The sequence below is a fragment of the Athene cunicularia genome, assembly GCF_003259725.1.
Source record: "Athene cunicularia isolate RWA chromosome 6 unlocalized genomic scaffold, athCun1 chr6_part2, whole genome shotgun sequence".
Taxonomy (NCBI): Eukaryota; Metazoa; Chordata; class Aves; order Strigiformes; family Strigidae; genus Athene; species Athene cunicularia.
The window spans coordinates 11,109,234-11,119,248 of record NW_020799106.1 but is presented as its reverse complement, the minus strand read 5'-3'; the positions used below and the strand labels follow the sequence as shown (position 1 = coordinate 11,119,248).

The window sequence follows — 10,015 nt, the reverse complement described above, 5'->3', positions numbered from 1 at the left end:
AGGACAGAGCCTGCAATGGCAACCAGGAGCCAAATTCCACTGAAATTTCAGCTTGTTGCTGGGAACCCACATGAGTGAGGCACCTGGGAGACTCAGACTCCAAGGTCCATGTCCAACTTAAACCTAAACCCTATGTGCTCTCACAATCATTGGATTGGCTTGTTTTCCTCACTTGTCAGAGTAATATTAATCCAAACCAAGCATAGCAGTTTAATGAGCCCTTTTCTTCATGTTGTTTGGTTTGGTTTGGTTTGGTTTTTTTCTTCTCCAAACAAAAGAAGCCACAGAAGTCAAACGAGAAACCAACAATTACTGCCACTGGTCCGACTCTAGGCGTTCTTCTCCATTAGTTCAAGAATTTCTTTGTACACTTGTTCGTACGCTTGCATACTCCAAAGAAAATCAAAATGGACGAATTCAGGAATATACTTTTTGTGTACAACATTGATTATACGAGCCAGTGTGATGTTTACATCTTCGGGGACTGAAAGCCAGTCCCTGCCACCATACCATGCAGCAAGTGGGGCTTTCATATTTTCCAGCTGATAGAAAGGAGGCGTGGTCTGGAAGACAAATAGTGTGATTTGAGGAAGGAAAGCCTAGGAGGTCACAGGCAAGTAAAACATTCAGAGTATTCCTGATTGCTGCTTGGAATCTGTCCCCTGTCCTGAGAGACAGCACAGAAATCACCAGCAGAGATTGTGACTGTGCCTTGGGCTCCTGTGCTTTTCACCGGAGGGTCAAAAAGTGTCCTGGTTCAGCCAGGACAGAGTAAAGTTTTCCCCAGCAGAGAGAGAGAGGGAAGGGATCTCCAGCCGGGTTATTCATACCATGCTGGCGTCAGGTCCAGGGGCGGAGCCTTTTTACTTTCGCTTCTGGTGTTGGTTTTTGCCGTACACGCGGCGGGTTTGCTCCTTGATCATTTAGCGGTATTTCTCTGTATATCTTTTGTCTTGTTCACTGTTATTGCTGTTTATTGTTGTGACCATTGATACTGTTGTTATTCAGATTGTTCTATCACTCTGTTGTATTAAATTTCTTGTTATTTTAGCCGGGGTCTGTGTTTAACTTCCAGCCCAACCGGCGCAAGTGGGGGAGAGGCAACAGCCACGTGCTCTCTCATCCCAGCAAGGATTAAACCTTGCACAAAAAGTCATCACTGAACAACATCACAGAGCTCTTTTTTTTGTAAGAAAGGTACAAGCCTGTTTGACCATGTAAGGTAAATTCCCTAAATCACATAAAATACAGTCTCAGCCACTGCGATAATTTCATTGCCATTTTCTCTCTTTTTTTTTTTTTTTTTCCTCTTTTAAAACTAACAAATGAGAATGGGTTTCTCTTACCTGGTTGTAATGAAGCATGTTGTCACTGCCATAATCGTAATATTTGAATTCCCCTGTTTGATAGATCTGGTAAAGGAGGAGAGCTGTGTTTATTATCCAAGCATTTGAGGGGACCATAAGAAAGATAAAAGAGATGGCTGGGGAACTGCACTGCTCCCTCCTGCTGCTAAGGCCCAAAGATGCTATCTGTGTGATACTGTCTTTTGGGAGGAGAGCTCAGCTTCCAGGAAGATCTCAGCACAGCCTGGCATTGATCATGCCTTTCATCCCTCCTCTCTCAGGTAGCTGGTGAGTTGCAGAATGCAAACATCTGGAGGCTGAGGTCCCGGAAGCCCATCTAGCATACAGCAGGAGCTAGCCTCAAAGAAGACACAAATCAGGCCTTTGTCATGGTCAGTGTCTGCAACAGAAGGATATGAGGTATTGCATGGTTTCAATGATTAGTTGTTGTATGATTAGTTGTGTCTACTGACCCTCAGCATTTGGCCTTTACTCCACCATCTCCAGTGTTGGTTTATTCCTTCCATCTCCATCTCCTACCAGCTCCAAAGACTCTTGGTCATTTTTTGTTGAAAGTCATGGCCAGAAGAACTACATAAGCACCAGTTTCATGCCAATTTTCCCCTTTCTCTCTAATATAGTTCTTCAGGGAGAGTAACCAAGGATTATACCCAAGCACTAAGAGGTCCTTGGCAGCTGAGAGAGGAGAACATGGGCCCTGGTTACACACAATCTTATTCTACAGCAGGAAATATTACCTGGCGCCAATGTAACATGTTTTTGAGGGATGTTGAGTCAGGGTAGTGGGACAGGTAGACATCTAAGCGGCTCTACAAGAAACCATTGGAGACATTTATTTTCTGCATGGAGAGAAATCCCATTATAAATAAAACTGATCCTGTTAAGTAGCCACACAGGCTAGTGGGAGCTTGCATTTATACCAACTGCTTCATATTAGCTCTGTGAAGGCAGAGGTCAGCCACATGCCGTGAGAACACAACCACAGACAACAGCTCGAAGGGTGCTGTAGAGCTCCCTTCAGTAAGCCAAGCAATTTGCATGGGGTGCTGGGTCATGTTAAGACTCTAAGTGGTTTTCAAACCACAAAGTAAAACTTTGGATCTTGTGCTCAGGACCCTCTTGCAAAGACAATGTGCAATGCATCACAGCAGCTCTGTGTGTTGTTTCTAATCTCTTTCCTCCTTGGAATATTAAGAAATTACACCAACATTTTCCTTGAGAAACAGCAGCCCAGCTCTGACTCCACCCATGATCAAGCTATTAATGCTTGGTACTCTACGTGGAACTGTCTCCAACTTTACTCATGAGTGGTTTGTGGCAGGATCTGGACATTGAAATCTTCACTGACCTAAAGGAAGCAGCCATTCCTCATGTGAGTGGGGCATCCCTGGGACCACCCATCTCTCCTGGATATGTCCCTAAACAACCTTTTGTAGTTGTAGTGCTGGCTTTGGTGGGAGAGGGGTCAGGCCAGAGACCTCCACCCTGGTGCCTCCATCCTGAATTTTTCTATGACTCTGTGACAGGGAAAAGTTCTGATTTAGGGATAAATATGTTTTAAGGGATGGTAGACTGAAGAGTCTGATGCCCCACTTCTCCTAGTAGTGGGCTGAAGGGGAGTTAGTTCCATAAGAGCCATTTTGCTATTAAAACACATGTGAAATTACAAATCATTTAGTGAAAGAGAAACTCTGGGAGCCCCTGAAGTGCTGAATGAATTTCTGTGCTGAATGAATTTCCCTTTGGCATCATCCCCACTGGGGAGACAAAGTACCCGATGGACATGTCACCCTCTGTGCACTCTGGGCTTCCCTCTGGCGTCAATACAAGAGCATCGCAATAGCCAACACAAGGGCCAGATTGCAAAATGCCAGATTTTTTTATTAATTGAAGATGCAAAAGGCCAGGTGAAGGCAGCTAGTTAACAACTTGGGCTCAGACAATGGATCACTTAACAGGTAAGCTAGAGTGTACTTACCATATTTAAGCTGTTGGTAAACCCACCAGGCAAGTAAAGGACCAAGGAGCAAAGGCTTTTAAAGATGGAGTAGCTGCACAGACTGGAAATCACTTGCTTCAAGATCTCACTCTTATCAAAGACCACCGTGCGTCCTAAAATGAGCTATGAAAGTCAAAGGCATTGATCAGTGTGGTTCACGTTCCTCTGTTGCCTCCAGACACTCCCACCTCTCTGCTCACCCATGAAAGTTGCTGTCTTCCTTGCCACAGCTTTGCTGTGCTTTGTAATTTTGGATTTTCAGAAATGGCCATGGCCTTGGTCATCCTAGAAGAGGTTTCTCCTAAGAGGATGGACCCAAAACCAATATTTAGAAATAGCTGTTCTCTGATTAGGACGGGACAGGAGGATGCTTTACACTGCTCAGTGCCCCACAGGCTCAAGAGTGTAGGCACAAATGTACCTGCTCAATGCAAAGGGCAGGGAAACAGAAGGGAGGTAGAAGCACTGCATGTTCCAGGTGATGAGACCTTCCCATTCCCTCCTTCCCCTTTATTCCAGATGAGCGTGTGGCAAGGACGTACCTTAATCATCCCCTCAGGAAGGTCAAACACCCTTACTAAGGGTGACTTCATATTTGAGCTTGTGGTGATAGGAGCCAAGGCAAAAAACATCTTGATTTTGCAATCCAGCTCAGGAATGGATGAAAATGCAATGAATCCTGTGGGAGGGAGAAGGAAGCATACCCTGCCCTGTTATTTCTGAAAGGGCTGTTGACTGCCAAGTATGTGTGCCCACCAGAAGGACCCTCGGAGGTGGCTCTAGCAGGTTGGTGGCTTGACCTGAAGCCTTTGCTGCTGATGCATTTCAGCTCCCAGCTTGTCTGCTCAGCCCAGCTGCAGCTCCCACAAGCCGTTCTTAGGGCTCTGGCAGCAGTGGAATACATCATTGCAGCCGTTTTGGGCTGTCACTGCTCAAAACTCTTCTGTTAAAGCAAATGGGGATTTTCATCTGCTCTTTTTCCTTTATTGTTTGGATGTGCCGGGACGTTACTCTCTCTGTCCAGGCTCTCAGGAACACTCCCAAATGGGATGTGCGGCTAATGTAACTCTGACACTGGTCTGATTTTCTCCTAAATACCTGTGGTAGTGCCTTGAGAGTAAGCCACAAAGTATAACTGCTCCTGTCCAGTTTTCTGCAGAATATAGTTGATCATCGCTGGAAGGTCATACATGGCCATCTCATGAAAGCTGCAGTGGAGACAGGCACATGACAAAATTACTGTTGCTGACCTTAAGAGTGATGAGCAGGACATGGCAAATAGCGTCATGACTATTTGGAGATCAGGTGAGGGCTCTGGCAGGTACAGGCACCCCAATGGCATCTTGGTGGTGTTGGTTTATGCCCACTGGCAGATGGTGCGACTGTCAGCGGTGCTGCTCCTCCAGCCTGTGGACACTGCTGAGGGTATCAGGTACCTGCCCACCCTTCCGTTTTGCAGAAAATACCTGTAAGATGAGTATTGCTGGTGGTGAAACTCAAACTCTTTGTGCTTTCGCGACCAGCTGTTCCCCCGGCTGTTTCCAATCCAGACATCGTAGCCAGCGTCAGCGAGGATGAAGCCCAGGCTGCTGTTGGGCAAGTTGGTTACCCAGTTACTTCCCTCCAATGCCAGGCCATGCTGTAGGAGGACTGCAGGCTTTGGAGCTGAAGAAAGAAGAGGAGGTTTATCTTCTCTGAACACTAGCAAAACTGACCATTCACATCCAGGTATTGCTTTGGCAGCAACCCCTTGGAGAAGTGAATCCAGTGCAGGGAGATGGTCATCTATGTCCTCAGCCTCTTTGAACAGGTGTTATTGAAGTAAGGTCTTTGGTCATCCCAGGGCAGAGAAAATTGATACAACAAAGATGAAAAGTAAGGTTGGACTCCACACTGAATGGAGTTTGGTAAATCATGCTCCCAGGAAGAAAGAAACCAAACCCCATATCTACCTGGATACTGACTATGCTCTTTCCATGGAGACCCCGCACCTCACAGTGCCTTTTGTTTGGCTCAGGTACTCTGGATCTAACCAGGAGACACTGAAAACCCAGCAGAGTCTAAGCACCTCCCATAGCACAGCACACCATGATGCCCCATTGCAAGAGACACAGGTACTGGAGGGGTCAAGAGCATCTCCTTCACCCACTTTTGCCCATTTTAAGTCATATGGGCAAGTCTCAGCTCCCCAGAGCAAACTTGAGATCTTTTTTACAAAGGACCAGGAAGGCTGAAGTGCTGTAGAGTGGAAGAGAGATTATGGAAAGACTTAGTTTGGAAAGGACCTCTGGAGGTCTCTGCCCCAATCCCCTGCTCAAAGCAGGTGCATCTTCACAGCCACAACAGGGTCATCACAAGGATATCTGAATTCATATGGTAGGGTGACCACAGGTTATGGCATGAAAAAGTTGAAATAAAAGTGACTTTCCTTTTTTTTTTTTTTTTTTTTTTTTTCTGTGGGATTTTAGACCCTCAAAATAAGACTCACATCTCCACCATGGCCAGCTGAGGGAAAATTGTCCTGCGTGGAGATCTGACTCTTTACACTTCTTTGCCATGTTCATACACCAGTCCTCCTGCTTCCCAGGACAGGGATACCCTGCAAGAATGGGGCATCACCCCCTCCACTTTGAAACAGCTGTTCAAATCAAGAACAGAAAGGAGCAGAAATGGTGAGATGGGCATTGCATTGGACACATGGGGGTGGGGGGTTGGGTTTGCTGAGAAAAGGCTTTTTGCTGCTCCAGTGGCTGGGTTAGAGCTGGGATAAAAACTGGAGCAATATTTATCTGTCCCATGCATTCTTCTTATCTTTTCCTTCCTCTTTGGAGCAGATATTCTCAGAACAAGGTCATCAGCGTGGTGGGCACCTGCATTTCTCCTGTTCCCAAGGCTAATTCTACAGGAAAAGTTGTATCCTTGAGGACCCAGCCCATGATGAGGCAGCCCTGACCATGGCCTACTCCAGCCCAGCAAAGCTCTCAGGTTCCCTGTACCAGGCAGGACTTCTCATGGCACTTACGGAGACAGAACAGGCTGGAGCCCTGTGCCTCTGCTTCATGGGAGGTGGTCATGCTTCCTGGGTTGTCTCTGCTGTGAGGAATCCTCTGCATGGTGAGGTAATAGCCGTCATCTGTCACAACTTCGTGCTCCTCGTAGGGGTACCCATGGTAGCGGACAATTTCCCCCTGTGGGAAGGGAAGGACGGGGTGGGAATGGTCCCCAGGGAGGTGAGAGTCTCTGTCCTGGAGGGTGTCAGGGCTTGGCTTGTCTTGGCAAAGCCAATAGTGGTGGTGACCTCCTGCTTGTCAGTGGGAAGGGGGAGTAGGGACCTCCTAATGTCCCTTCCACCAACGCTTCAGTGATGCCATGACTTCAGCTAAAATTTTGGCAGATGTGAGTTTCCCTCACCCCCTGAGCAGGTCAGGCAAAGAAAGATCCATTGTTGCTTTTCAGGTTACAGTGAATGTTTGTGAACAGTGGGGCAGCAACAACAGTGAAACTCCAAGCCTGAAAGCTGCATTGACCAAACCTGTTGACTTGGACTAAACTTCCCCAAAAATGCCTTGCTATCAATCTCCATGTACTTAAGCACAGGGAGACAAAAGCTCTAATAAAACCCTGGTGCCAGGCCCTGATGAAGATACATACACAGAGACCATGGGTCCCTCCCAGAACATGACAGCATAGGTAGCTTGCATGCCCCAGCAGGAAAAGAAGGGAGAGAAGTTAGGACTTACAACATCCATGGACACCTCGGGGCTCGCATCTGACTTTTCACTGATGCACATTAAATAAGCAGTGCTTATAAACAGCCACTTCATGGTGCTCTGCAAAACACTGTCAACACAATGAGCATGAGAGACACGAACAGTACTGACACAGAAGCCAGGGATTGCATGCACTTCACCTGGCAAGCACTACAGTTTTGTTAATTTTAAATACTCTAAGTCGTTCTAAAAATGGCTCCTGTTACTTATCCTGAACAATGCCAGAATCCAAACTCCATCACATTTTAATCACATGTTCTTCATCAGATTCTTGTATTCAGAAAAATGTACATGCATGTATACAGCTGTATCTGCCAGGCAAATCTGGTTTTTGAGGGGATGATTGTAAATGAGGGCACGAATAGTTGGAATGATAGATTATCTGGTTAAACTGATAGCTGAACTAATCAGCAGTAAACCAACCAATTCTAAGTTGCAGGACCGTGGATGTTTTGTTCCTAATATTAAAACAAATAATGCTATTTGTTTGGACTCTGCTTACGGCTGAAGGAGACCCTGGGACACACCTGAGTTGTTTTTGCAAACCTGAGTGAAATACTGCTCTGGGAGACCCACTGTTCTTCCTGGGAAGAGTTTTGAAGTACCTGTTTTGTCATGTTCCTACCACAAACCATCTTACTATAATTTTATTTGTTGGAGACAACAAATTTGCAACAGAAATATTGTCTCAGCTCTTGTGTGACATGCTTAAATAGTTCAGTTGTGTGGAGCCCACAGCAAGGGGCCCTGCCAAATCCCTGCTGAATGCATGTGCCTGTGCTGGGCTGCACGGTGGAAGCAGCGACCAAGGCTGGGATACCAGTGCCAGGTGTCTCGCATCCATCTCATTGTTTCCCTACAGAATATCTTCCTGTGGAAAGGAAGAACTGCGAGCAGGTTTCTGTCTCTTCCCAGCTAACCCTCACCGTCCCCTCTCTCTTCTGCTGGAGGAACTGGCATCCCATGCCAAAGAAGGTGGTTTTGCAGCTGGGGAGAAGGCCGCCTGCTCCCTCTGCTGTCCTTGGAGCAGATACAGGGAGAATCATTCAGGCACCGCTGCTCTGCTGGAGGGGACCTCGGGACACACCTTACCCATGCTCCTGCTCAGAGTGAGATACCACCAGCATGAGTTAGGGGTGCCTGTGGCTTGGTTCAGCAGAGCCCTGACCCTCCCATACCCCGAATGTTGACAGCCCACCTCCCGTGGCTGCTTCCCCACTCTGGGGAGAAGAGAGTTCCCTGCCTCCACCTGAACCTCCCGGGCTGTGATTTAGGGCTGAGACCCCTCGTTGCATCATCCATCGCTGCTAACATCTCTGCTGTGCAGCAGGGCTCTCCTTGCCTTGGGGAAGGCCGGGGAGAGGTCATTCCTGGGGTGCTCCCGAGGAGTACGCGGGTGTCTGGTACACATGGACAGACGTGGGAGGCACAGCAAGAACGGCAGCCACGTGCCCTTCCACTGCTGCCTGGGCCCAGGAGACTCTGGTCTCATTACTTTTAGGGCTGAGCCTTTCAGAAAAGCAAGGAAAGACAGAAAGCATTTTTGTGGCATAATGTCAGGAGAATAGCATGCATATTCAAGGGAAAAGCCTTTCCCAGGATGGCCTTTTCCTCCCAAAAATGAACCTGCAAAAACATCGCCTTTGTGAAGGGTCCCTCTGCTCAGCGACCTTGATTGCTCCTGGTGACCTCCAAGAGGTGCAGCAGGGTGAAACCTCCTCCATCAGCAGCACGGTCCCGACCCCCGAGTGCTCCCACCGCCCCTCCCATGAGCAGAAATGACTTTTCTTCCATCCCAGGACTCCCAGGGAAGCCCCGCTGTCCCATCCTTGGGGCTCTTCAACTACCTACAGCTCTCTCCCGCTGTCCCCAGGGATGGCCGCGCGTTGGCAGCCTGTGCAAAGGCAGAGGCACCCAAGAAGGAAGGATTACCCGTTGTGGTCCAGGGGCTGCAGCAGAAGACGTGTGGGTGCCTTTCTTCCTTATGTCTGCCAAGCAGGAGGTCCCTGCCCGCCCAGCACACCACTCGCACTCACCAGGCATCGGGCTATTATTCTTTCTGTTCCACACATTCAGGAGCGTCACAGGTTGCCACTCCCTCTAATCCTTCCACCTCCAAACATGAAATTTACCCGAGGGCTAGAGTCTGGTCTGAAAAGGAGACACCCTTCCTACCTGGGCTCGCTTGGAAACATTTCTGTGGCACTACAGAGGAGCTGAGAGCTGTAACAAGTTGGTTATTTTCGTTTGATGTGGCACAGTGTCATCTGACATCTCCTGTGACTTCTGTCTCCTGTGACTGGAGGATGAGCAGTCTCTGAACCACTTTTCACCTGCACTGGGGCTGGCTTTGCTGCACGGGGCTGGTGTTGGTGCAAGGGGCTGGCACTGGTGTGAGGGGCTGGCTTTGGTGCAAGGTGCTAAGGGTGCTGCAGGGTGCCTGCTAGCTCACCCCAGCAAGCTCCTGTGGGAAGCCCACCCAGCTCTGTTTGGCTCTTCTTGCCTCCTGGCATGTAACGAGCCAATGCCTGGTCAGGCAACCCTCCCAGTCCCCATAATGTCTGCCTGTGGTGGTGCAGACCCCTGGGCAATGTTGTGACAAGAACAACATTGTGTTCTTGTCTTGGCTGCAAGTCAGTGAGCTGGGATGATTCTGGCACTTTCTTGTCCTTTATATAAGTGTGGTGGATTGGGACAATTAGGCACTCCCTAACCATACCTAAACCTCCTGCTGTCTGAGTGAGGACAATTAGGCGCTCCTTGACCTACCTGAACCTACCCTAACCTACTGTTGCCTGGGAACCTTATCTAAAACTCGTGCTGCCTGGATCGTGGCCTACTCTGAAAGATACCAGAATTACCTGACAAGAATTGTGACC

At 48.2% G+C, this 10,015-nt stretch overlaps 1 protein-coding gene across 1 annotated transcript; it reads right to left on the bottom strand.

Annotated features, from left to right (window-relative positions):
* Positions 1-329: 329 nt before the first annotated feature.
* LOC113481950 (putative lysosomal acid lipase/cholesteryl ester hydrolase) lies at positions 330-9,410 on the bottom strand. The gene is given in 10 exon segments (XM_026852045.1): positions 330-563; positions 1,347-1,412; positions 2,105-2,176; positions 3,346-3,489; positions 3,909-4,045; positions 4,465-4,574; positions 4,833-5,031; positions 6,389-6,554; positions 7,107-7,196; positions 9,312-9,410. Coding segments are annotated over 10 exon segments (1,317 nt in total).
* Positions 9,411-10,015: the final 605 nt, after the last annotated feature.